This window comes from Oncorhynchus gorbuscha, linkage group LG25 (assembly GCF_021184085.1).
Source record: "Oncorhynchus gorbuscha isolate QuinsamMale2020 ecotype Even-year linkage group LG25, OgorEven_v1.0, whole genome shotgun sequence".
NCBI classification, from domain to species: Eukaryota; Metazoa; Chordata; class Actinopteri; order Salmoniformes; family Salmonidae; genus Oncorhynchus; species Oncorhynchus gorbuscha.
Window position 1 is genome coordinate 13,391,815 of NC_060197.1, and position 27,468 is coordinate 13,419,282.

General features: G+C 43.4%; 3 protein-coding genes across 3 annotated transcripts; 2 read left to right on the forward strand and 1 right to left on the reverse strand.

Annotated features, from left to right (window-relative positions):
• Nucleotides 1–195: 195 nt before the first annotated feature.
• LOC124013984 (NADH dehydrogenase [ubiquinone] 1 alpha subcomplex subunit 5-like) lies at nt 196–4,650 on the reverse strand. The gene is made up of 5 exons (XM_046328604.1): nt 4,566–4,650; nt 4,244–4,288; nt 3,990–4,106; nt 3,662–3,727; nt 196–403 (listed from the first exon to the last, which is right to left on the reverse strand). The coding sequence occupies exons 1-5, from the start codon at nt 4,584–4,586 to the stop codon at nt 302–304; spliced, it is 351 nt and encodes a 116-aa protein (XP_046184560.1). The 5' UTR covers nt 4,587–4,650; the 3' UTR covers nt 196–301.
• Nucleotides 4,651–5,014: 364 nt separating this feature from the next.
• Nucleotides 5,015–16,457, forward strand: LOC124014285 (ankyrin repeat and SOCS box protein 15-like). The gene is made up of 13 exons (XM_046329107.1): nt 5,015–5,132; nt 5,271–5,352; nt 5,453–5,505; nt 5,677–5,805; nt 5,971–6,129; nt 6,372–6,478; nt 6,610–6,748; nt 6,978–7,149; nt 7,569–7,729; nt 8,229–8,373; nt 11,722–11,989; nt 12,281–12,434; nt 12,792–16,457. Exons 2-13 carry the CDS (start codon nt 5,273–5,275, stop codon nt 12,965–12,967), a joined length of 1,743 nt encoding a protein of 580 aa, XP_046185063.1. The 5' UTR covers nt 5,015–5,132; nt 5,271–5,272; the 3' UTR covers nt 12,968–16,457.
• A 5,612-nt stretch (nt 16,458–22,069) lies between these two features.
• Nucleotides 22,070–26,473, forward strand: LOC124014308 (leiomodin-2-like). Its single transcript, XM_046329144.1, has 4 exons — nt 22,070–22,907; nt 23,182–23,886; nt 24,011–24,631; nt 26,079–26,473. Exons 1-4 carry the CDS (start codon nt 22,629–22,631, stop codon nt 26,130–26,132), a joined length of 1,659 nt encoding a protein of 552 aa, XP_046185100.1. The 5' UTR covers nt 22,070–22,628; the 3' UTR covers nt 26,133–26,473.
• The last annotated feature ends 995 nt before the right edge of the window (nt 26,474–27,468 follow it).

Sequence of the window (27,468 nt, forward strand, 5' to 3'; positions counted from 1 at the left end):
GTATATTAAATGCAGTTAGCTAATCGTTTTTGCAACAAATGAGCACAATCACAATTTGGACAAGATCAGGACTGGCATGTTTTTCAACTTCCATTCATTCGTCTTGGTTTGGCTGAGTTGTGTAAACTGTCTGAATTTTCATTTTTTAAATATATCACCCACAAGGCAAAATGTCAAAGATTAGTTTTACAAGGATAGGGAAAATATTTCCACTGCTTTATTTGTACATACTTCATTGTGAATGGAGCATGAAGAACTTACACATTGACACAGACATATGATAAATACAGGAAGTAGTCTTTTAAACAGGCCACTTCCATTGGTTGACAGGGGGCTCTTCAATCAGTGGTTCCCATGGTTTCCACTCCGCCATCTTCCTGGATAGTGCCAACTCACACTCCGCCTGGAGGGAAGAGGAAACTAGTGGGTCAGATAAGGCAAGGGATGTAGGATAAATGGGGAAGAGGGATACAGTATGCGGGAGGTTTTTGAATGCTTCAAAATAGTTTAAGAAACGAAACAATGTCTCGGTAGCCGTGGTTACACCTTGCATTAACATGGCGGTCGTGATCAGATCGACATATGTCTACACACGGTAATAAAATGTGATTCTTATCTGCCCACTTCGTCCTTATTGTGACCAGATTCCCTGGTCCCTCCCTGTATGCATATTAATCCGACCTACCGTTATGACACAAGCTGTATAAAAGACAGAAAACAGCACGCTTTTATAATCAATAGTTTTAAACTCATCATTAGAGCCTACTTTTGTTATCCAATGATTTAAGACTGGGCGTAACGGGCTACTGTGCCGATAACCTCGACTTGTCCAGCAGCCATACAAATAAATATTCAGAGAATTTCTCCCATCCCTAAAAACGTCACCCCCACAAACAATCTGGATGCGTATACAAAATACAATTATTGCGCAGTATAAATACAAATATGACTAAGCCCTAATGCACACAGTAAAAACAAACCGGTTCAGTTAGAGTCGGCTACAAAGTGCATCTCTGAATGGCGCAACGCATTATCCAAACAGGTCTGGATAGGTTTGTTCTTTACGCATCATTGTTTACATCCATTATCTTTACATTATTGTAAGTAACCTTTAGTATAGGCCTAAACGGTACCAAAGGAATACAAAAAAAGTGACATACTGGGAGAATTACCATGGTTTTAGTTTCCTCAATCATTGATAATTCACTAACGGTACCTCAACATGTTCCGGGTAGAATGTGTGATCACACTCTCCGCAGCCGATGTGAGTAAGACCTTTTAACAGGTCAACATTCACAAGGCCAGACGGATTACCAGGACGTGTACTGTGAGCATGCGCTGACCAACTGGCAAGTGTCTTCACCGACATTTTCAACCTCCCTGTCCGAGTTTGTTTTAAGCAGACCACCATAGTGCTTGTGCCCAAGAACACTAAGGTAACCTGCCTAAATGACTACCGAACCGTAGCACTCACGTCTGTAGCCATGAAGTGCTTTGAAAGGCTAGTCATGGCTCACATCAACTCCATTATCCCAGAAATCCTAGACCCACTCCAATTTGCATACCGCAACAACAGATCCACAGATGATGCAATCTCTATTGCACTCCACACTGCCCTTTCCCACCTGGACATAAGGAACACCTATGTGAGAATGCTATTCATTGACTACAGCTCAGCGTTCAACACCATAGCGCCCTCAAAACTCAATCAGCTAAGGACCCTGGGACTAAACACCTCCCTCTGCAACTGGATCCTGGACTTCCTGACGGGCCGGCCCCAGGTGGTAAGGGTAGGTATAGCAATACATCCGCCACACTAATCCTCAACATGGGCCCCTCAGGGGTGCATGTTCAGCCCCTCCTGTACTCCCTGTTCACACATGACTGCACAGCCAGGCATGACTCCAACACCATCATTAAGTTTGCCGATGACAACAGTGGTAGGCCTGATCACCAACGACGAGACAGCCTATAGGGAGGTGGTCAGAGACCTGGCCATGTGGTGCCAGGACAACAACCGCTCCCTCAACGTGATCAAGACAAAGGAGATGATTGTAGACAACATGAAAAAGAGGACCGAGCACGCCCCCATTCTCATCGATGGGGCTGCAGTGAAGCAGGTTGAAGTTCCTTGGTGTCCACATCACCAACAAACTAACATGGTGCAAGCAAACCAAGACAGTCGTGAAGAGGGCACGACAAAACCTATTCCTCCTCCAGAGACTGAAAAGATTTGGCATGGGTCCTCAGATCCTCAAAGTTTCTACAGCTGCACCATCGAGAGCATCCTGACCGCAAGGGACTACAGAGGGTAGTGCGAATGGCCCATTACGTCACTGGGGCCAAAATGCTTGTAAGTAAGCATTTCACTGTAAGGTCTACACCTGTTGTATTCGGCCCATGTGACTAATAACATTGATTTGATAGCAAGACACGTGGTCAAATTATGAAAATGCATGGATAAAATCAGCAATCTATAAAAAGTGCAAAGGAGCAAGCATGTAAAGCAAAGGCTTTATAAAGGAACAAAGTGTCAATCTAAAAGTAGCCTAAAGAGTCCATCGTAATTTAAGCCTATATTAGCCTATTGGACAGTAGCCTGAAGAGTCCATCGTAATTTAAGCCTACATTAGCCTATTGGACAGTAGCCTGAAGAGTCCATCGTAATTTAAGCCTATATTAGCCTATTGGACAGTAGCCTGAAGAGTCCATCGTAATTTAAGCCTACATTAGCCTATTAGACATTAGCCTCGCTCATACTTAGGCTACAAAAAGCTATGCGCCTTTACGCATCAGTTTGGACATCTTCTGCACTTTATTGATATCTGAAAAGGATTGCATTATAATATGACTATTTTCATATCTGATATAGCAACTGAAAGACTATTCACCACCCTGCAATACATTTTTACTTTACTTTTGGTATTACAGTCCTTGGCCTTTCTGTAGCCTATGATGTTTTCAAACATCTGATTTTGCGCTGGCATTGGATGTGAGAACGGCAGAACCCTTCTTTCATTCGGGACAATATGTCAAACATATTTTTCTATATTCCAATTTTAATCAGCGCTGGACGCACAGTGCCAGTTGGCACTTGGTTTCTAAAGTCCATGATCTTAATTCAACTGGTCGGTTTGCTTTTTTTTTGAGAGGCCGGGACAACCGTGACGTTAGCCAAATTTATACGCTTTCGTTGTCCGGATTTGTTTACACTTTATTGTACCAGGTAAGTTGACTGAGAACACATTCTCATTTACAGCAACGACCTGGCGAATAATTACAGGGGAGAGGAGGGATGAATGTGACAATTGTAAACTGGGGATGATTAGGGACCCGAGGGACAGATTGGGAATTTAGCCAGGACACCGGGGGTTAACACCCCTACTCTTACGAGTAGATGCCATGCGATCTTTAATGACCATTTTTAGGTATCCACTTCAAGGATATCCGCACAAGATGCGTCATCGACTACCTCCAGAGGTGGTCAGTAAGAAATGATCACAATCAGATCACAATGTGTCTTTTGATACGGCCCAACCCGTATTTGGACACGACCAGGACAACAGACGCATGTTGAAACCAGGTATAAACAGGGCTAGAAAAAGCAACTCTAGGAGGAAGATGCAAAGCAATGACAAGAGTGTGAGGCTCCTCTCTGTACCTGGTGAATGACCTCCTCGATCTGACCACAGTTGATTTTCTTCTCTAGTTTCTCCACATCAGGCTCCTTTCCATTGAAATGAAGACAGAAAATAAAATGATCTATATGGATTTAAACACACAGATGCCATCCCAAACAATATCTCGTAACATGATATCAAATATAAAAGTCAATAAGGGGATAACCTCACAGAGGTTCATACAAGTTTAAGCTATAATACATGAAATCAGTCGCAATGAGGGCTGGTAGGAAGGGTTTTCTACTGTTTTAAACTTAACCTGACCCTGGTCTAGCTGTGAACATGACCATGGTTGGAGTGTAAACTTACAGCTTTGATAAGGTCAAAGCGGTCATGGACAAGCTGTTCTGTGTACTTTCTGTAGGCTGCGTCCTGAGGGATGATCTGGAGAGACGCCAGGATCTTACTGTACAGGATCCTCAGGCGCTGAGGGCACACACACACACACACACACGTTACATTTAAAGACAAAAGTAGTTGTGGTCTACTACTGCCGTTTATGGTCATTACAGCAGCTACACAACTACTAAAGATGTATATTATGGTCATTACTGGGGACTCACCTCATGAGGGTTGTGAGACACGGCCAGTCCCACCAAGCCTGTGGTCTGGGGAAAATATTACACACAATGAGCTAGCAAGTTAGCGAGTAACCTCCTGAGTAAAATAGTCATACGGCATTCAGAAGGAAGGCGGAACATTACAGAACGTATGGATACAACGCCATGTAGCTTTGAGTTCGCATCGTGTCAGCCATGGAAGTTGTTTGTCAATAGAAAGCGACAAAGCTCATATCAATTGTAAAGTGAAAGGGCACTAACTGAATAAGCCGAAGCACATTACATTTTCACAAAATCATAATCATAACATGACCTCCACTCGTACCTTTTTCAGAACACCAGCCATGATTTTGGGCGCAGTGGATTCTGGGTCACTTCTGTCGAATAAAAATGACGTCAACAAGTCCTCGTTTTTTTTTCAAAATAAAAGCTCAACATGTTTGATAGTAAGTGGACATGAGTCCTCTTATTCAGTAGCCTAAATGCATGTTATTAACTAACGGCTCCTACAATACATGTTCAATGATTAGATTGGAAAAATAAGTATTACAAATGAAGTGGGTACACTACACATACTAGCAATATCAAAAAATAATGCATTAAGCCAGACAGCCTGTCTATACTGTATGGGTCCTATAGTAAATTCAATCATATTATAATAAACTGTGTTTAGTGTGATAGTGAAGCACTGAATGTGACAGCGTGACAGGCATTCTCAGAGCGTGTAGGGCTGATATTACAAACAGGTCTAAAAATATCCCATTACTCCTGCAAACACCAATGTATAATTTAGTTGGCTGCCAACAAACCTCCGGAGACCGGGACTTTCACTGAAGATTTTACAGATAAGACTGGAGTTGCCCATTCATTGGGATATTTGATAGTGACGAAGGTCCTTTAAAACCTCTCAATTTGTCATTGCAATGTCATTCCTATATGCCTGTAGTTTAGCAATGTGTCTTTTGATCTATGCGGACTGCAGTGACATGAGTATTGAGGTCCATGGTGTTTCTATTTTATTTCTCTGTAGGAATGGAAGACGTCGATAGATGTGAGGAGGAGCTTATTGAGTATGCCATTCGAGAGAGTATTCGAGATGTACCAATAGACAGGTATTCAGAAAATGGAGAGGATTTACATGAATGTATTATTCGCACATCCCGCAAAAAGTTTGTCACCTCTCCCTGACATAGTTTACCCATATCTCAACAGCATACGAACAGTCAGTGGTGACTATCTGAGGATAGTGACTGCCATCGAGCAAGGTAGGACTACCCCTCACCGACCGTGCCTTTCAAACTGCACTAGCCCAACCCTTGCTCTTAAGCCATTAACCCTAACCCTAGCTTTATGTCCACATCAGGGTTCAAACCTAACCCTAGCCATAACGCTAGCCATAACCCTAATGTAGGGTTCGTTGGGGTGTCTCTCCCTAGGTGATGTGTGTACCCTGCAGGAGCTGTCTGGGTTGCAGGCTTTCACAGAGAGGGACAGCAGAGGGTGGCTTCCCCTACACAGAGCCGCTGTGCAGTCCCAGGGAGAGGTCTTGGATCAGGTTCTGCTGGGTGAGAGGACCACATACCACCAGCAGTACCTCACAACTAGTACCTTAAATATCAGTAGCCACTTACAGTACTGCTTCTATAACACTCTGCTACTGGGATATACTAATGAAGCTCCTAAGACATGTGTTTAATTCCCATTACTTTTGTGTGTGTGTGACCCTGCAGCTTCCTGTGATGTGACTGTGGATGATGTAACTGCAGACGGTGACACAGCGTTGATTCTGGCTGCTCAGGAGGGTCTGCTGGAGAACGTCAGGACTCTACTGCAGCATGGAGCGTCTCCACACAAAACCAACAGCCTGAACGAGTCCCCACTGCTGCTCGGTAACACACACACACACACACACACACACACACACACACACACACACACACACACACACACACACACACACACACACACACACACACACACACACACACACACACACACACACACACACACACACACACACACACACACACACACACACATACACACACTGTATTCAAGCACTGTTCTGTGTTGTCAATCAAGCATGCATGTGCTGTTTTGTTATGTGTTGTCCTGTGTTGATGTGTGTTAGCGGTGAGAGAGGGATCATATGACATGGTGTCCACTCTGATCATTTGTGGGGCATTCGTGGAACAGGTGTGTCTGAAGAAGTGGATGGCCATTCACGAGGCATCCAAGGTGAGATCAAGTTACGCCTGTAGTCTTGTTTATATTTCTTCTTCAGCCATCTCCCCTATCATCCAGGTGCTGGAATGCCATTAAAAAAAACAATATTAACAATATTTAAAAAGTATGGGTTATCTTGCCAGGTGGGCTGCAGTGCCATCCTGGTGCTTCTGCTGAGACATGGGGCCAAGGTGACAGCTGTAGATGGGCACAATGTCACCCCGCTGGGCATCGCAGCAGAGTACGCCCACGTGGAGGCCCTGGATATACTCATAAAGAACGGTACGAGCCAATCAGAGGCCTTAGATTTTCCTTGATGAATAATGTAAATATTTTACATTCATTGTCATACCGAAAGGCATATTAACATTCTCGAAGAATAACCAAAAATACAATTACAAGGAACTGAAAAATAGTTGAATATAAATATCCGTTCCATTCATATATGGTTAGCTTGAACAGAAGTCTACACAGGACTAGAGTAGGGTTAATCGTCCTCCTTTCCCACCAGGTGGCGACGTGAACGCCCAGGCATATAACGGAGACAGTGTTCTGTACGATGCAGCCGGCTCAGGGAACCTGGACTGCATATACCTCCTCCTGCAAGCTGGAGCCAACCCTAACATAGCAAGTCTGGCCTGCCAGCTGCCCATACACAGAGCTGCCTATGAGGGACACATCCTGTGAGTGGCCGACTCTTACTACGCGGTCCTCTGCATAGCTCAGCTGGTAGAGCATGTGGGTTTCGATTCCCAGGATGTAAACTATCCCGTATGTAAAATGTATTCACATACGACTGTAAATTGCTTTGTATGAAAGTGTCTGCTAAATGGCATATATTACTAACAGTCTAGAACAAGGATGTTGAGAACAACTACTGGAAAGCATGCCGGTCTTAGTGGAAATCAATTGATCAAGATATGTATTTGGCTAGAGAGTTATCTGATTATCCAGTTCTTAGAAAGCGTTGTCCCTGAGGAATGGTCCATCCCTGGGTCTAGAAGCAGTTGTTCAATTCATAGTCCAGACCTTATTTCAACAACATAATCAACAGTGCTGGTATAATCAACAATCTGATCTATGATGTTTTGGTTTGTCCCAGTGCTCTGAGGACCTTCATCCCCATCACAACTAAGAGGGCCATCCGTCTGTCTGGCCAGAGCCCAGTCCACTCGGCAGCAGATGGAGGCCATGTTGACTGTCTGGAGCTGCTCATAGAGAAAGGCTTCGATGTCAACGCTCAGCTGGACACACACATCTCAGGTACAATCCATGGACACACACAAACCAGGTTGTATAATTGGGCACACAATCTCTTTTATAAGGGAGACCTGCCCAAGAGGAAGGTTCTTGTAACTCCAGAGATATGAGCTTGATTCCTGTGTGGGCCAATGGGGGCCCCCCTGGAGGTCAAGGCCCCTCGGCACGTTCCCTTCATGCTGTCTAGACTAACTTACCAATCTAAATAATGTTAGCAGACATGGGCTAATTGAATGACTGACAGTGACTGACATAACAAGAGAAAAACTGCCGATGCACAACCACATTTCAAAATGGCACATTGTTTATTCTACTATTCTAATGCTCATCTCCGACTGAGTTCCTAGTGGCAGGGGGCCCTAAGAAACCACTTATGTCGCTTATGCCTGAGGCCAAACCTGCATACAGGCTTCTGATTATACATGTTTTAACTGTCAAATGTTGTGGATAAGAATGAAATGAAATGGATAAGTTGAGCGTGTTGTTAATACTGTGTTACCAGAGAACTACGGGGACATGAGGCGGAGTCCGCTCTACTTCGCCGTATCCAACAGTGATCTCACCTGCACAGAGATGCTGCTGGCTGCCGGCGCCAAAACTGACCTGGACCCGCTACGCTGCTTCCTGGTGGCTGTACGCGCTGGGAGGTATGAGAACGTGTCTTTATGGGTAACTCAAGACCGTGTTAAGACCTCAAGACTGTGTTAGAACTAAGCCTACAGCAGGTGTTAACTTTGGGATAACGCAAGTCTTTATGTCTCCCTTAGGAAAAGCTATTCCTTGCTTGAGAGTTATTCCTTACTTAATATGTTTCACAAACAACCTCTGCAATACAGTGGCTTGCGGAAGTATTCACTCCCCTTGGCATTTTTCCTATTTGTTGACTTACAACCTGGAATTAAAATAGATTTTTGGGGGGTTCATATCAATTGATTTACACAACATTGAAGATGCAAAATATGTTTTATTGTTAAACAAACAAGAAATAAGACAAAAAATAATAATCTTGAGAGTGCATAACTATTCACCCCCCCCAAAGTCAATACTTCGTAGAGCCACCTGTTGCAGCAATTACAGCTGCAAGTCTCTTGGGGCATGTCTCTATAAGCTTGGCACATCTAGCCACTGGGAGTTTTGCCCATTTCTCAAGGCAGAACTGCTCCAGCTCCTTCGAGTTGGATGGGTTCTGTGGGGGAACAGCAATCTTGAAGTCATACCACAGATTCTCAATTCGATTGAGACCTGGGCTTTCACTAGGCAATTCCAAGACGTTTAAATGTTTTCCCCTTAAACCATTCAAGTGTTGCTTTAGCAGTATGCTTAGGGACATTGTCCTGATGAAAGGTGAAACTCCGTCCCAGTCTCAAATCTCTGGAAGACTGAAACAGGTTTCCCCTCAAGAATTTCCCTGTATTTAGTGCCATCCATCATTCCTTCAAATCTGACCAGTTTCTGAACGATGAAAAACATTCCCACAGCATGATGCTGCCACTACCATGCTTCACTGTGGGGATGGTGTTCTCGGGGTGATGAGAGGTGTTGGGTTTTCACCAGAAAGAGCATTTTCCTTGATGGCCAAAAAGAAACATTTTTGTCTCATCTGTCCAGAGTTCCTTCTTCCATATGTTTGGATAGTCTCCCACATGCCTTTTGGCGAACACCAAATGTGTTTGCTTATTTTTTTCTTTACGCAAAGTTTTTTTTCTGGCCACTCTACTGTAAAGCCCAGCTCTGTGGAGTGTACGGCTTAAAGTGGTCCTAAGGACAGACACTCCAATCTCCACTGCGGAGCTTTGCAGCTCCTTCAGGGTTATCTTCGGTCTCTTTGTTTCCTCTCTGATTAATGCCCTCCTTGCCTGGTCCTTGATTTTTGTTGGGCGCCCCTCTCTTGGCAGGTTTGTTGTGGTGCCGTATTCTTTCAATTTTTTAAAAATAATAGATGTAATAGTGGATGTTCAACGTTTAGGAGCTTCATTGCCAAGGGGGTGAATACATATGCATGCACCACTTTACCGTTTGTATTTTTTCCAAAAATTTTTAAACAAGTTCTTTTTCCCATTTCACTTCACCAATTTAAACTATTACATGAAATAAAAATACAAATCTATTTAAATTATAGTCTGTAATGCATCAAAATAGGAAAAACGCCAAGGGGGATGAATACTTTTGCAAGGCCCTGTAGCTACAGTGTTTTTGGAAAGTATTCAGACCCCTTGACTTTTTCCACATTTTGTACGTTACAACCTTATTCTAAAATTGATTCAATTGTTTCCCCCCTCAATCTACACACTATACCAGATAATGACAAATGAAAAACTTGTTTTTAGAATTTTTTCTGTAAATGTATTAAAAATAAAAAACTGAAATATGACATTTGCATAAATATTCAGACCCTTTACTCAGTACTTTGTTGAAGCACCTTTGGCAGCGATTACAGCCTTGAGTCTTCTCGGGTATGATGCTACAAGCTTGGCACACCTGTATTTAGGGAGTTTCTCCCATTCTTCTCTGCAGATCCTCTCAAGCTCTGTCAGGTTGGATGGGGAGCGTTGCTGCACAACTATTTTCAGGCCTCTCCAGAGATGTTAAATTGGGTTCAAGTCCGGGCTCTGACTGGACCACTCAAGGACATTCAGAGACTTGTCCTTAAGCCACTCCTGTATTGTCTTGGCTGTGTGCTTAGGGCCGTTGTCCTGTTGGAAGGCGAACCTTCTCCCCAGTCTGAGGTCCTGAGTGTTCTGGAGCAGGTTTTCATCAAGAATCTCTCTGTACTTTGCTCCGTTCATCTTTCCCTCGATCTTGACCGGTCTCCTAGTCCCTGCCGCTGAAAAACATCCCCACAGCATGAAGCTACCAGTACCATGCTTCACCATAGGGATGGTACCAGATTTCCCCCAGACGTGACGCTTGGCATTCAGGCAAAAGAGTTCAATCTTGGTTTCATCAGACCAGAGAATCTTGTTTCTCATGGTCTGAGAGTCCTTTAGGTGCCTTTTGGCAAATTCCAAGCGGGCTGGCATGTGACTTTTACTAAGGAGTGGCTTCCATCTGGCCATAAAGACCTGATTGGTGTAGTGCTGCAGGGATGGTTGTCTTTCTGGAAGGTTCTCCCATCTCCACAGAAGAACTCTGGAGCTCTGTCAGAGTGACCGTTGGGTTCATGGTCACCTCCCTGACCACAGCCCTTCTCCCCCGATTGCTCAGTTTGGCTGGGTGGCCAGCTCTAGGAAGATTTTTGGTGGGTCCAAATTTATTCCATTTAATAATGATGGAGGCCACTGTGTTCTTGGGGATCTTCAATGCTGCAGAAATATTTTGGTACCCTTCCCCAGATTTGTGCGTCGACATAATCTTGTCTCGGAACTCTAAGGACAATTATTTTGACCTAATGGCTTGTTTTTTTTCTCTGACATGCACTGTCAACTGTGGGACCTTATATAGACAGGTGTTTGCCTTTCCAGATCATGTCCAATCAATTGCATTTACCACAGGTGGACTACAATCAAGTTGTAGATGATGATCAATGGAAACAGGATGCACCTGAGCTCAATTTTGAGACTCATAGCAAATGGTCTGAATACTTATGTAAATAAGATATTTCTGGTTTTTTTTATTTGTATAAATTTGCAAATATTTAAAAAATCTGTTTTTGCTTTGTCTTTATGGGTTATTGTATGTAGATTGATGAGGATTAAAAACATTTTTTTTTAAATCCATAACAAAATGTGGAAAAACTTAAGGAGTCTGAATACTTTCCGAATGCACTGTTTAAATGAAACTGAATGGAACACAGGAACGACGTCACCAACTTCTATCTATTGGAACAGTTTGTTGGCTCCCATGCTAGGTCCCATGAGAGGAAAAAAAATCTGCTTCCGCTTGTAATTATGATGTTGTCTTAACCTTTTATCTTCAACCTAGCTCCCATGTATTGCCTACTTCCTGGTCTCTCTTCTTTGACATCACCTTTCTAACCCTATCCCATCCGACCCCAGGTATGAGCTGGTGCGTCTGCTATTGTCCAGGGGTGCCGAGGTCAACTGCTACTTCAGAATGATCAGTGACACACTGTTTCCCACCGCGTTGCAGTACTGTCTCAGAGATCACACGATTCTGCGCCTGCTGCTCAACAACGGCTACGACGTAGACAAGTGCTTCATGTGTAACCATGGCAACGGGCAGGATATGGACTGCGACTCCTGGGTCGACTACCGAAATAACCATAGAAGAACTTTATTTTATAATCAGGACTGCCGAGCTCCGGTAAGTCCTGCAGGCATATTCCTGGTCTATTCCAGTACAACAGGAGTAGGCCCCCAATCTTTGATTTAGAATACAGGAAGTAGACAAGTCCTGGTTCTGGAGAGAGGCAGGTTCTATTTTTTTTGTTCTGGGCTGGAACAAAAGCCTGCACACAATGTGGTCCTCTATGACCAGGGTTGGCCGCCACTGATGTAGAATGTGTTGGTCTAACTTAGAACAGAACAGCAAGTCCAGTTCCACTGCGTGTCCTTCTGATGTCAGTCTCGCTGTCCTGTTCGCTCTCTGCTCCAGTTCTGTGAAATCATCTCCCTGTCGTCGGTGGTCAACCTGGCGGGGAGTGTGGTACGGATGCTTCTGGACTACATCCGACACCCACGTATCTGCCCCAACCTCCTACGGGTCCTGGAAAAACAGAAAGAGTGGCCAGACATCTGTGACATTCTGGGTAAGTCAGCATCATTGCTAATAAGGCTAATAATCCACGTCCTCTTTTAATCACAAATACAATAATAGTGGACAAAAAACTGTGGGAAAACTGTGCGAATGCAAATATTGAAATATCTTACAGATCAACTCGCCATCATGAACAGAATTAACAGACGTAAAAAAACAGACTTTTTGTGTGTGTATTTGTGTGTGTGTGTGTGTGTGTGTGTGTGTGTGTGTGTGTGTGTGTGTGTGTGTGTGTGTGTGTGTGTGTGTGTGTGTGTGTGTGTGTGTGTGTGTGTGTGTGTGTGTGTGTGTGTGTGTGTGTGTGTGTGTGTGTGTGTGTGTGTGCCCGTCCATATGTGTGTATCCCCAGACAACCCGCGGTCCCTGCAGCACCAGTGTCGTTTGGTCATTAGGAGACAGATGACCCCTAGAAGACTGAATGCCCCTCAGGTCATGGCTGCCGTACCGTTCCCCCCGTCACTCAAACACTACCTCACCTACAGGGAGAACGACGAGTATGATGGGTTGGCAGCCACACACTCATAAGAGGACTATATCAATGAAAACATATTTAGAAGAAAAGATTATCCTGTTCTGTACATAACTGATCTATCACATAATGCTTTAGCTCATATACTTGTGCTTATATGAGGTATGGCAAGTGTACTTGTTTTGTAATGTTTGTAATAACTACATTTATTGTCACACTGATATATGCTCTCTGAATAGTCCTTACCATAGTACATCTACTTCTACTAGACTGCACACATTAGACAGCACAGCTGTGCATCATGGTACAGTGCATGTCGTGTGATCTACTCCTCAAGATCTCCCCATGGGAAAAGCAGTTCAGGACTAAAAATAACTCTCAGAGCTCATTCAGTTTATACATAGAGCTAAACACTCACTGGACACTGGTCTGAATGACTCTGCTGCAATGGACTGTTGACTTTTACAGTGACCCTGACACCTACCTGACTCATTAGACCAGGGCTTAAATCTAGAGAGATCTAGACATCCATATTATACCCTCGAGGTTCTGGGAGTTAGTTGTGGAGCTCTGGATCTGAGACTGTGTTGTCACTAGCCCTGTTTATACCTGGTGCTAACATGGATTCTTTGTCCTGATCTTGTCCACATTCTGATTGTGCCCACATTTTTAGACATGTGTAGACGATTAAAAGATGCATTGTGATCAGATTTCACTGACAACCTCCGGAGGTAGTCAGGCGTGCAAGTGTAGACTGATCTGGACAGTGAAACAATTTAAATCATCATTATCCAGCACTCTAAAATCATTGACAAGTGACTCAATATGAGTCTTAAAATAAGTAAATACATGAAAGAATGTTTGAAAATGTGAATATTGACAAGATCAGGACAGGATGCATGTTTGCACCAGGTATAAACAAGGCTACGGAGGCCTGTTGGGTGTACTACAAAGCAGAATCAATGAGTTAGCCAGCTAACTTTGATAAACAACCAGAAATAACTATACATTTTCAGGTTTATTATGAAAGCTTAACTTAGATACTGTATGTGTTTTTGGAAGTTGAATCAATCAGACCATTCCAAGCGTATCCTTATGAAACAAATAAGAAGTTATTTCAGAATATTTAGGAGTTGGCTGGCTAACTCAATGATCCTGCTGTGTAGTGCAACCCTCAGCTCAACTCTCCCTGGCACACAGAGAGGGTATGAGCCAGATCTCGTAACATTCCCCAAATACATGTTAGGATTTTGGCCGTTTTCCCAAAGCAAAGTCAAGTAACCCTAAAATACCATTTGGTGGTAATGTTACAATCAGCATCCACACACATGACTATAGTCCTATGCAGTGCCTGGTATCCTCCACTCCAACCAAGCCTAAGGCCTTTCCAGTTGCTGTATTCAGAAATCATATAGTTTATTTATTTAACTAGGCAAGTCAGTTATTAACAGTCGGTTAAACTGCCTTGTTCAGGTGCAGAATGACATATTTTTCACCTTGTCAGCTCAGGGATTTGATCTTGCAACCTTGCGGTTACTAGTCCAACGCTCTAACCACTAGGCTATCTGCCGCCCCAGTGAAATGTTTCAAGTGAAGAACACCCCAGGTAACTCACTGAACCAAACGTGGTTTCTGTTGTTGTGACGGCACAGCTAGCGGAGGGTAGACAAGAGTAGCATGGTCCAATGTAGAATTACGTTGAGAGAGTTCTAGCATTTCCAGACTATTGTTGTTATCTGAACAGCAGCATTCCTGCCCTGTCAACACCAGCCTGCCGCTCAGAGACACAGTGGAGTGGAAACTGTGTTCCTACCCACTAGTCATACCATAGACCAGGGATCTCCAACCCTGTTTCTGGAGAGCTGACCTCTTGTAGGCTTTTGCTCTAATCCCAGTTTTATCTAACCTGATTCAGCTTATCAACCAGCTAATTATTAGAATCATGTGAGCTATATTTGTTATTTGGTATTTTGTTAGGATCCCCATTAGCAGCGACTCCTCCTGGGGTCCACACAAAACATGAAAACATGACATAATACAGAACATTAATAAACAGCTCAAGGACAGAACTACATACATTTTTTTTAAAAGGCACACATACTGAAGCCTAGATATCAATACATACACACAAATATCTAGGTCAAATAGGGGAGAGGCGTTGTGCCGTGAGGTGTTGCTTTATCTGTTTTTTGAAACTAAGTTTGCTGTTCATTTGAGCAATATGAGATAGAAAGGAGTTCCGTGCAATAACGGTTCTATATAATATTATACGCCTTCTTGAATTTGTTATGGATTTGGGGACTGTGAAAAGACCCCATGTGTGTAAGTTGACTACGCAAACAATTTTGAATTTTCAACACTGTAATGTTTCTTATAAAAATAAGTAATGCAGTCAGTCTCTCCTCATCTCTTAGCCAAGAGAGACTGGCATACATACTATTTATATTAGCCCTCTGATTACAATGAAGAGCAAGATGTGCCACTCTGTTCTGGGCCAGCTACAGCTTAACTAGGTCTTTTGCAGCATTCATTACCAGATCCAGCTGAGGTCTAGAGCTTACGGAATGATGTACCAAATACAATGCTCTGAGTTTTAAAGATGTTCAGGACCAGTTTATTACTGGCCACCCATTCCAAAACTGACTGCAACTCCTTGTTAAGGGTTTAAGTGGCTTCATTAGCTGCGGTTGCTGACACGTATATGTTTGAATCATCAGCATATACGGACACACAGGCTTTGTTTAATGTCAGTGGCAGGTCATGGGTAAAAACAGAAAACAGTAGAGGGCCTAAAGAGATGCCCTGCGGTACACCACACCCTACATGTTTGACATTAGAGAGATTTCCATTAAAGAAAACTCTCTGAGTTCTATTCGATAAATAGCTCGGAATAAAACATATGTCAGGGGTTGAAAAGCCATAAAACATCGGTTTAGTCAACAACAGTTCATGGTCAACAATATCAAAGGCTGCACTGAAATCTAACAGTACAGCTCCCACAATCTTCTTCTTAATTTCTTTCAACCATTCATCAGTCATTTGTGTCAGTGCAGTACATGTTGAGTGCTCTTCTCTATATGCTGAAAGTCTGTTGTCAAATTTGTTTACTAAGAAATAGCCTTGTATTTGGTCAAACACCATTTTTTCACACTGTTTGCTAAGAGCTGGCATCAAGCTGATAGGTCTGCTGTTAGAACCAGTAAAGGCTGCTTTACCACTCTTGGGTAGCAGAATGAACTTGGCTTCCCTCCAGTCCCGAGGAGAAACACCTTCCTCTAGACTCAGATTAAAGATATGACAGATAGGAGTGGCGATAGAGTCAGCTACCATCCTCAGGAGCTTTCCATCTATGTTGTCAATGCCAGGAGGTTTGTCATTATTGATCGAAAACAAAACATTTTCCACCTCTCCCACACTGACTTTACAAAATTCTAATTTACAATTTTCTTTCGTTTTTTGATGCATGAATATGATGTTTCACTGTTCGTTGTTGGCATTTCCTGCCAAAGTTTTCCCACTTTGCCAATAAAGTACTCATTAAAATAATTGGAAACATCAAATGGTTTTGTGATGAATAAGCCGTCTAGATTAGGGTTGAAGTGAACAGGAACAGGGTTGGAGAACCCTGCCATAGACATTCTCTCTGGTCACACTAAAGAGAATACTACGAGTACTATGAGTACTACAAGTCTTTGGTCATCTACCAAAACAGTCTGGCCTCAGAACCATATGAAACATACTTACAAATTTTTTAGAACCTCCAAGACGTATGATACTTACTAAGGGTCTCGCTACTTGAGACAGAAACAAAAGTAGGGAATTTGTTCAAGGGGAATGGGTGAGAGTAATCTGCAACCATCTAGCATTCCAAAGGTTGAGCGTTTGAGCTAATGGGGAGACAACTGTAGGATTTTAGCTAATTCTTATCCTAAACTTAACCCAATTCACCTAACCTTCTACTTAAATTTGCCTAACCTTTGTCATTAATTCACTTAACCACCAACTTAAATCCTCCCCATAATTCTCCTCTGTTGACAAGATGCAACAAGCAACCTGGTCTCAGAGAAAGAAGTATAATACTTTAATGATTATCATCCAATTCATATATTATTGTACGACTGGGTAAGACATATCCCACTTCCCAAACTGGTTTACTCAATGTTGTTTCAATGTAATAGTAAACGTTTAGCGACGTGGAATGTCTTGGACAATACATTGGATTTGAAAAGCGTAATCAATGTCAATTGTTGTTTTGAGAGTTTAAATTTCAACCACAGGATTATGCCATCATGGTAGCCAAATTTCAACATAGCCTTTTATAAAATATGTTGAATTTGATTTGTACCTTTATGACAACGTCAGATCTTCAATGTAATATCCACTATCAGAAAGAAAAAAACAAGCTGGGTAGCACCTCCTACTGGAGAATTGATCTATCTGCAGCTAGATTTTGGTCTCCCATCCAGGGTTTTAACCAAGCCAATCCCTGCTTAGCTATTTGTCACTGACTATTACCAATGCACTATCGTGAACGTGATTGATGAAAGAGCTCCACATAAAAACAAAATACTGTAGATTCACTGCTGCTATCGAAGTCATTCCAAAGGGTAGGTTTAACAGAGCAAATGAAATGTAACCATACTTTATCACTCATAGATCATTAGTGATGCTTTTCATTGACATTTGTTCGGTCAAAACAGTGGGATAACTAGACAGTCCATTCTGTTTTTTTCCCCCTCCTTTTCTTTCAAGAGCTTTGTCACAATGTCAGTCAATGTCTCCTAGAGGTTATGGATGATGCAGTGTTACTTAAAAATAACATTCTAATAGAAAACGGTAGCTAGTAGCTATTTAGGCCTATATAGCATTTGCAGTCAGCAACAGCTATTGTTTCAATTCAACCCAGAATTCAACAACAAATAGACAATTCAATAGGCCTAGCATTTCAAACTCTGGTTGATTTGAAATGTAGTGATATTGAATTGTGTTTGGCTGTCAACGCAACCAAATATCAACATTCGAAGGAGATGTATATTTTGCTTGGATAGTTTCATCTGTGCCACTAAATTAGTCAGGCTTTAATTTCAGTTTGTCTACAAATGAATAATTGATATGTTGGACTCACGAAAAATACAGATTAAAACTCTCTAGGTAGATAGTGTGGTCTGCAGTTTATCATGAGATACTCTACCTCAGGCAAGAAATAGCTTGAGACTTCCTTAGATTTCTTGCACCAGCTGTTATTTACAAAAATAGATAGTCCGCTGCCCCTTGTCTTACCAAACGCTGCTGTTCTAGCCTGCGGTGCAGTGTATGACCGGCCAGCTGTACGTTGATAGTGTCGTCGTTCAGCCACGACTCCGTGAAGCACAATATATAACAGTTTTGAATGTCTCATCGGAAGTTTAATCTTCCACGTAGGTCATCTATTTTATTGTCCAAAGATAGCACATTTGCTAGCAGAATGGAAGGAAGTGGTGGTTTATTCAATCGCCTACGAATTCTCAGCAGGCAGCCCACCCTCGGTCACCTTTTTCTCTGCTTCCTCTTCATGCAAATCACGGGGATTGTTCCCATGAAAGCAGTATATCTTTCACGTTGGGCTCATCAGACTCCTTAAAGGGAAAAAAAGGATTCTGCCAGTCCGTGGTGAGTAATCGCAGTCCCGATGTCCGGAAGTTATTTCCGGTCATAAGAGACGGTAGCGGCAACATATTAAACAAAATAAGTAAAAAAATAAGTTACGAAAAATGCAAATAAACAAACAAAAAACACAATCGGTTGGGGGCACATAAAACATCTGCCTTCTTCTCCGGCGCCATATTGATACAGTGTTTCAGTTGTACAGATGGAACTATCCAAGCAGAAACATCTCTTTCAAATGTTGATATTTGGTTGCGTTGCCAACCAAACACAATTCAATATGACTTTTTAATACAGTAAATAGCCAAATCTTACAAACTACAATCTAACATTCAACCTTAAAATGAGTAACACATCCACGGCCACATTGAGGTTACTGTTACTGTAAATGTCTACTTATGTAATCATAAAGAGCATGCATGTTCAAGATACAGTAGCATGAATAGGTTGTCGCAGGACTGTGAAGATCTTCAAAACTGCTGTAATAATCGGTGCAGAATCTCGAGCGGCATTTATCACTTGCACCATGTACTTTTAATGCCATTTCAACTGCAATCCAGGTCATTTGGTTCTGCTATTAGATGTTGCACAGTGATAATACATTAATATGTTGTATAAATCAACAAAATATCTGACATTATATTCCCATTTGAGCTATGCTGTTTTTATAAATAGTTTAAAGCAATAGACATTGTTTTTCCATTGGAATTTGGTTGTGTTTTTATACAGTTGAGAGCGTAGTGGTAACACATTGGAAACTGGCTTTTGGCTGTCTTTTCTTGTCTCTCCAATTTTGTGGTATCCAATTGGTAGTTACAGTCTTGTCCCATTGCTGCTGTACTCCCGTACGGACTCAGGAGAGGCGAAGGTCGAGAGCCGCGCGTCCTCTGAAACACAACCCAGCCAATCTGCACTGATTCTTTTTTTTTTTTTATTTTATAATATGTTTATTATTTTCCAATAGAAAATACATTTAAAAAAAGACAGTGATACAAACATTGACATTCATTGTACTGTTGAATGGGATGGAACAAAACAAAACTTAACTCACACATACACAAAATAAAACTAAATCCTATTAGGTGGTACATGTACAGTATAAGAAGACAGCATATAGTCATTACAAGCAGTGTAGTTCAGCCAAAATTAAATATTGAGTGGAGTACAGCACAGAGTAGCAGCAGATCATCAACCCAGTTATGAAGCGGGACTAGACCATTTATCCAGTATCAAATCAAATCAAATCAAATCAAATCAAATTTATTTATATAGCCCTTCGTACATCAGCTGATATCTCAAAGTGCTGTACAGAAACCCAGCCTAAAACCCCAAACAGCAAACAATGCAGGTGTATCAGCTGCCATATTTCTATTGGACTTCTATTGGAGGTATTGTGTCGAATCTTTTCCATATGTATTACATTCCCTAAATCCCGTAACCACATTTCAAAGGTAGGTACAGTCTCCAATTTCCAAAATTGCAATATGAGCCTTTTGGCTAATAGAGTACAACTAGAGGCAGCCTTCCCCTCCTGGTTATTCCCATCAACTGTAGCAAACAGAGCGATCAATGGGTCTGGGGCTATAACTGCTTCTTGACACATTGCCCGCTTACCCAAAAGAAACAGGAGGAAACACCGTGCACTTGGTGACCTTATAAGCGTGCATTGCACCCGGCTGACCACAGGAGTCGCTAGAGCGCAATGGGACATGAACATCCCTGCTGGCCAAACCCTCCCCTAACCCGGACGATGCTGGGTCAATTGTGCGTCGCACAATGAGTCTCCAGGTCACGACCGGCTGCGACAGGGCCTGGACTCGAACCAGGATCTCTAGTGGCACAGCTAGCACTGCCTTAGACCACTGCACCACTCGGGGGACATTGGCTGTCTTTTTGATTGGACTAATATAAATTGTAATCTCATTGATCAACGTCTCAATCAAATATTACCCAATTGTCCACGCAGAAATGACATTGTGTGCCCAGTGGGATGACACTATACGTCCTCTCATTTGTAAGACTTGTACGACCCCTACTCCATTCATAATGGTCTATAACCTAATGTTACGTAACACATCATACTAAACAGAGTGTCACATATTTACATACAGAATAATATGAATTTCCCTGACACCACTTTGACCCAAAGCCCAGCCTCCATCCTCCTCACTCACAGTAGCCCCTCTCTGTGTGTCATTGCACAATTCAATGCACTTTATTATCCCCGAGGGAAAAATGCATTGACCACACAATTCTGCTGTACATAGAAATAGATCCACAGAAAGGTATCGTAGGCTCCACATAATTGCCCGTTACCTGAAACAGTATGCACACATCATGCATCTGCACACGTCAAACCCATTTTGGATATCTGGAATTAGCCACCGACGACAACAACAAGCCCTTTACCCAAAGAGAGTTATCCCCCTAGCCTGGCTGACGCAACCCACATGACCCAGAGCAGGGAGAGCTGTGACACGCTAGTCTGCAAAGGATTGGTTCGCTCAAATGTTGTTTTTTTCCCCTCTGGGATTGAGACCTCTTTGTTTGGATTGGAAAATCCAACCGTTGTAAGGGGAGGGGGACGGCGCTCTGGGCCTGTGTGTGGCTGTGCCTATGGTTGTTTGAGTGAGTATGACACAGAGTTGAGCCAACCAGTAAAAGCCCCCTTCATTATCGACGCATTGTGCCCACAACTTCAAAGAGCCATTCCTGACTTTGAAGTCAGGAGGACTTTGAGAGTTAGGTGTTAGCCAGACTGTTATCACTCGGGCTCATTAGAAGATTTAGACTGACAGAACGGAAGGGCTCCTACAAAGCTCCGTAGATAAACAGACGGTTTTTGTTCCCCAACTAAGTACAAATATTCATTCGTTCAGACAGAGTGGTGATGTATAAAGAGGTCTGATTAAAAGCCCAAAGCCAGCAGTGTATAGCAGAGAGAGATAGAGAACATCCCACTGTCTTGTCTGCCAGCTCTCAGAAAAGCTCCTCCACTCTACCCTGACAAGCCTAAAATGATAACATAACCCTCTTTTAAATAAGCCCACGGTCGCAATCGTCTATTGTTATCCCCAGTATTTCAGGAACCATTGTACTAAATGAAAGCCCACTGAAAGATGCAGCTCTACTTCCACATTATTGCTATATTAGTCTGCTCCATAGAAACATGTTACCATAGAAACCATGTTATCAGTAGTAGTTAATCCCACGGGATGGCCAGTGGTGTCACACAGCAATGTTGAGTGGTGATAGACACTTGAAAAGTGACCATTTCAATACGGCCTACTTCACGCGGTCGCCTATCAGATAAACAACCACTCTGGTCCTTACTAGAGGCATATCTGAAATGACACCCTATTCCTTATGCAGTGCACCACATTTGAACAGAGCCACCTAGGGAAAAGTGTACTATTTGAGACAACATTTATGTCATGGTGTGTGTCTCTGTGTGTCTCTGAGTCTGAATGTCTTTCTATGTCTGTGGGTTTCTCTGTGTGATGTGATATCCCTCTGTGTGTAAAGACGTGTTTAATGTTGCTATGTTTCTCTGTATGTTGGCCACTGTGTTTCTGTTTCTTGTTATGTGCCTCTATGACTCGCGCTGCTGGGATCCGCTGACAGGCCTGACCAGGGCCGCTCTGCTCTCTGAGCTCACATGCTTTTTGTGGCTCTAGTCTATCTCTCTGAGCAGCGCCTCCCAAAAAAAGGACTGTGCATCATGGTCCAACGCTTTGTTGCACTCCACTGATCCCCCTCTTAAGGCCTCTGCAGCAGCTGGAGAGATTAGAAGAGAGGAGAACAGGACACACACTCACACACACACTCAACACACACATCACCGACACAGACACCTCAGCTTGGCCCCTTGCACACACCACTGGTACTGTTCTCACTGAAGCAGTAGAGGACAAACAGATCAGGCCGAGACTGAACTTGACAGGACCCACACCCCCAGAAAGACTCCATTCTGACCGGAAACCTATCCCAGAAAGATCCCACCCTGATCGGACTCGTACGGCACACATAGCCCCATCTACCTGGAGCCCCGTCCAGAGGCCACCCTCTTCAGCAATGAACAGTTTTGGGTACCGTCGGGAGTTGAGTAAGTATGAGGATGTGGATGAGGATGAACTACTGGCTTCTCTCAGCCCGGAGGAGCTAGCAGAGCTGGAGATGGAGCTGGCAGACATAGACCCTGATGCCAACGTGCCCATCGGCCTGAGACAGAGAGACCAGACGGAGAAGACCCCCACTGGCACCTTCAGTAGAGACTCTCTGTTGAAGTACTGGGAGAATGAGACCAAGAGGATACTGGAGGATGAGAGAGGGGAAGCCAGCAGCCCCAAACAGGTCAGTGATCAGGAGAGAGTCTGAACTCAGCTAGCTTGCAACTCTCAGATCTTTATGGATAACCGTAAAATTACATTTGACCAATTAAGAAGCTTAATTATCAATAATGATCACTATCTGGTATAATGGAGAACCAGTTAGGACCTTCACACAAAAACAATACAAATCTTACATCCCATTTAGGTCTAACTTTAGACATAATACAGTTAAAAGAGAACATGGCTATGGTGTCGGAGTCAGATTAATGAGAGATTTACACCTTATGTCTAAACAGGATGACGATGATGATGCCGAAAAGAGTGAGGAAGAATGCGTGACAGAAACCAACAGCGAAGCAGAGGAGAACGATGACGAGAACAAGAAAGAAAATAAAGATTATGAAGAGGAAGAGGAGGAAGAAGAAGAAGAGGAGGAGAGTGAGGAAGAGGAAGCTGAAACAGAGGATGAGGAGGATGAAGAGGAGCCAGAAGAGAAGAGGCCCAAAGCAGCGACCCCAAAGGATTCTGGTCCTCCATCACCGCTGTCAGTCGTCATCTCCTCCACTAGCCTCCTGAGACCCCCAAGGGTGGAGCCTATGAGACTAACCCCGCCCCCACCTTCAATTGACCCCAACGCCGACGGTAACCCAATAGTTGTCGACGAGGCCCTGGAAAGAGTCCTTAATAATGACCCTGAGCTCAAAGAGATCAACCTCAACAACATTGAGGACATCTCACAGGACATTCTAATCCAGTTCGCTGAGGCACTGCGCTCCAACACACACGTGCGTGTCTTTAGCCTGGCCAACACGCATGCCGACGACCCCGTGGCGCTTGCCATTGCCAAGACGCTGTACGAAAACACCTCCATCATCAGCCTGAACATCGAGTCCAACTATGTGACAGGGAAAGGTGTTCTGGCCATGGTCCAGGCCCTGCCTAGCAATAGCACCTTGACTGAGCTACGCTTCCATAACCAGAGACACATGTGTGGAGGACAGGTCAGTCAGTTTGGACTTGGTATTCAGTCTTGATGCTGCTGCTCGACACACATTTTCAGACAATGGTAAAAGCACAACCTCATGATCCCCCCCCTCTTTCTCTCTCTGTCTGTCTGTCTCTCAGGTAGAGATGGAGATGGTGAAGGTTCTGAGGGAGAACCACACCCTGATCAAGCTGGGTTACCAGTTCCACCTGCCAGGCCCCCGGATGAGCATGACAGGCATCCTGACCCGTAACATGGACCATCAGAGACAGAAACGCCTGCAGGAGCAGAGACAGAACCAGCAGGCGGGGCCAGAGGGGGCCGTTAACCCCCGTACGACCGCTCTCTTGAAGGCCACTCCGGGTTCTTCGCCCTACGGTTCCCCGCGGGTGTCTCCTTGGCAATCCCCCAAACTCCCCAAGAAACAGACCCCTCCTGCTCCCCCGCCGCCTCCTCCACCTCCTCCCCCCCCCCCGCTGCCCTGCCAGCCCCCGGCAGAGAAGAAGAAGCCGACTAGGAAGATAGCGGAGGTGATCAGGCTCCACGAGGAGGTCGTTAAGAAGCAAGGGAAAGGGAAGGGGAAGAAGGGGAAGAAAGGACTGAAAGAGACCAACAGTATCTTGAAGGAGCTGAAGAACGCTCTGCGGCCAGTGGCAGAGACCAGAGACCAGGAGCACAGCAGGCCACCCACTCCACTGCGCTCCTCACACGACCAGCTCATGGACTCCATCCGCAACGCCAGTGTCCGCTCCCTCAGAAAGGTGAGATTGTGTGCACGTGCGTGCATGTACATGCACAGCCAATGAGAGTTAACAAGAGTTTTAAGGGTTAAGGTGGTGATGGTGAGACACCACCTATGAGTGTTCATAGTCTCATACATCATCAATTGGGCCCAGAGTTCTTTTCTGGTCAGGTCACATGGCTAGGAAAAACAATTGGCCCTTACCAACGTGGAGTCTATTCCAGCTGTATCCGGGGCGGGGTATTCCTGGACCGACACTGTATGCTCCAATTCTTCACCACCAGCCCAATAGCCCTGGAAACTAATTAACATGTATCCATCTGGAAAAGTGTTTCTTTCTGTGACAAAGCCAGCAGACTGAGACACTATGTCATCTTGGAAAATGTCAAAGACAACTCATATATAATGGCTGAGAGAAAGAATCTGGTCTAAACAGTCAAAGATAAATAAGGTTGCTTTGAGAACCTCGGGGTGCGTTCTTACCGTCACAGGGAACACATACCGCCGAGGTCAGTCTGATTTAGACAGGTGACAGAGGAACATCGCTATCTGAGTCACATCCTGTGGTTGACATGTTATTTTACGATGGACGCTGATCATATGACACCTTTCCATCGTCAAGCGCCGTGTTATGTCTGAACAAAGCCAAACACAACACAAGCCATGGTTGAAGTCCCTAACACAGGCTGAGAGAGAGAGAGAGAGAGAGAGAGAGAGAGAGAGAGAGAGAGAGAGAGAGAGAGAGAGAGAGAGAGAGAGAGAGAGAGAGAGAGAGAGAGAGAGAGAGAGAGGAGAAAGGAGCGGGAGAGTAGTCTCGTCTGGGCCCATTAATGTGTGGTAGCTGCTTGTTATGTTGTTACTGTGGCAAATCCTGGTTGCCCTCAGAAGGCTAGGGTCTTCTAGAGTCTGTGAATGCCTGCCACTTAACTAGAGTTATAAATAGGACTGTTGTACAGCTGCTATGATAAGGGAAACGGGAGAGGCCTCACAGTGCCAGAACGAACTCTGACAACAAAGAGTAAATAAGGAAAGTGCAGAGTCATTTTTGTGATATTTGTGGGCAAAAATGTTCGATACTGCTGCTGCATTTCTGACATTTTGTGATGAGTTTTGCCCAATTTATCATGAAAATGCACTGACGGGGAAAACATTTGTTGACATGAGGCTTAACTTTATGCTGTAAAAGTGTGGTGATTGGTTGAATTTTTTGTGAGACCTTTTTTTTGTATTGTGGTGATCGGACAGTTTCATGCAGTAATATCAGGTGATTTGCCTGATATATGCGGTAATAATGCGGTGATTGATCAAATTTGCAAGCCCTTGCATAATATGTAGGGTATTGTTGATTTTGCAAACAATGTGGCAATCGCAGAATCACAAAATGGAATCTTTTGTTTTCGAGGAAACAAGCATAAGAAAAGTCCTGTTTTATTTAACAGAAATCGGTGTTGTTTTTTTAATTGCAGGTGGAAGTTCCACAGAGGAAGTTTGTCTTTGTCCCTGATGAAGAGACTAGCTGATCTGAAGACACAGGGAACACCCTGAGACTACTGAGGACACATAAACAATACATTCAGATTGAACTGGAATTTCCTCAGAGAGGATACTGTAAATTAACACTGTAATAGCACCTTTACTTTTGGAGTAAAAAAAATCTGAAATTCATGTTACATTTTAAATGTAGTTACGGTGTATGCTTTGCAGAAAAGCATTTGGTTGTCTACATTTTTGGGATGATTCATGTATAAATTGTTGTCTAAATTGTTTACTGAGGTAACCTTTGTATAATTGTAAATATTGTATTTGGTGTGTGAGGAATATACTGTATGAATAAAACATGAAGATAAAAGCGACAACACAATTAAGTTTGATGGTGTTTTATTACTGCTTAAACCATGTTAGTGTCCAAAAAGGTATTGTGACTGTCCGAAAAATTATCTTCAAAATGTAATGTTCAAAAGTTACTGTCCTAAGGCTTTTGTATAAAAGGTTCTGAGGGCCTCCCTTTGCCCTCAGAACAGCCTCAATTCGTTGGGATGGACTCTACAAGGTCAAAAGCGTTCCACAGGGATGCTGGCCCTTGTTGACCCAAATGCTTCCCACTGTTGTGTCAAGTTGGCTGGATGTCCTTTGGGTGGTAGACCATACACAACCCATCTCAATTGTCTCAAGACTTAAAAATCAATCTTTATCCTGTCTCCTCCCCTTCATCTACACTGACTGAAGTGGATTTAACAGGTGACATCAATAAGGGATCAAAGCTTTCACCTGGATTCAGCTGGTCAGTGTATGTCACTGAAAGAGCAGATGTTCTTAATGTTTTTTTAAATACTCTGTGTATGTAGCAGAGGAACACTTAATACTTCCCCTGTGCATTTGTGTGTCTTGGAAGAGTTCTCTGGTATGGTCCTAAATCCACCCCACATCTGTTAAAAGCAAACACAACACTGAAATGCTTTTGGCAGCAGCAACAACTGTCCTTGACTAACCATCCTAGCTTCCCACATGGGATTGGGAACTCCGCAAAAACTGACTTGGAGGGAAACAATATTCACCACTTCGACAACACTGGCACTAGCCAACGAGCTTCAGCAGTTTTCGGTATTATCAGGTATTAACATCAGGTACTGTGTATCTGATCTTTCCCTAATGTGTAAACTGGAAGAAAAAAACACACATGGAATCTGATATTTTGAGTTCAGATATGAATTGTGAAATATTTATTGTGAAATAAAGGGCGGTTGAAAAGCCTATACGCGCAAGAATAGTGATATAATAACCATCATATCGAGATAAACAATTCACAGGGTGGAGAAAGTGTACGCACGGTGATCTTGATGCTCCTTTCCAATAAAA

Bases quoted from the DNA above. Each gene is read 5' to 3' on its own strand.
- LOC124014285 (XM_046329107.1), top strand. From the start codon at position 5,273: ATGGAAGACGTCGATAGATGTGAGGAGGAGCTTATTGAGTATGCCATT. The intron at 5,806-5,970 runs GTGAGAGGACCA...GTGACCCTGCAG, and splicing joins CTTGGATCAGGTTCTGCTGG to CTTCCTGTGATGTGACTGTG. The intron at 12,435-12,791 runs GTAAGTCAGCAT...GTGTATCCCCAG, and splicing joins AGACATCTGTGACATTCTGG to ACAACCCGCGGTCCCTGCAG.
- LOC124013984 (XM_046328604.1), bottom strand. From the start codon at position 4,586: ATGGCTGGTGTTCTGAAAAAG. The intron at 4,289-4,565 runs GTACGAGTGGAG...TATTTTCCCCAG, and splicing joins TGGCTGGTGTTCTGAAAAAG to ACCACAGGCTTGGTGGGACT. The intron at 404-3,661 runs GTACAGAGAGGA...TCTTCCCTCCAG, and splicing joins TCGAGGAGGTCATTCACCAG to GCGGAGTGTGAGTTGGCACT.
- LOC124014308 (XM_046329144.1), top strand. From the start codon at position 22,629: ATGAACAGTTTTGGGTACCGTCGGGAGTTGAGTAAGTATGAGGATGTG. The intron at 22,908-23,181 runs GTCAGTGATCAG...ATGTCTAAACAG, and splicing joins AAGCCAGCAGCCCCAAACAG to GATGACGATGATGATGCCGA. The intron at 24,632-26,078 runs GTGAGATTGTGT...TTTTAATTGCAG, and splicing joins GTGTCCGCTCCCTCAGAAAG to GTGGAAGTTCCACAGAGGAA.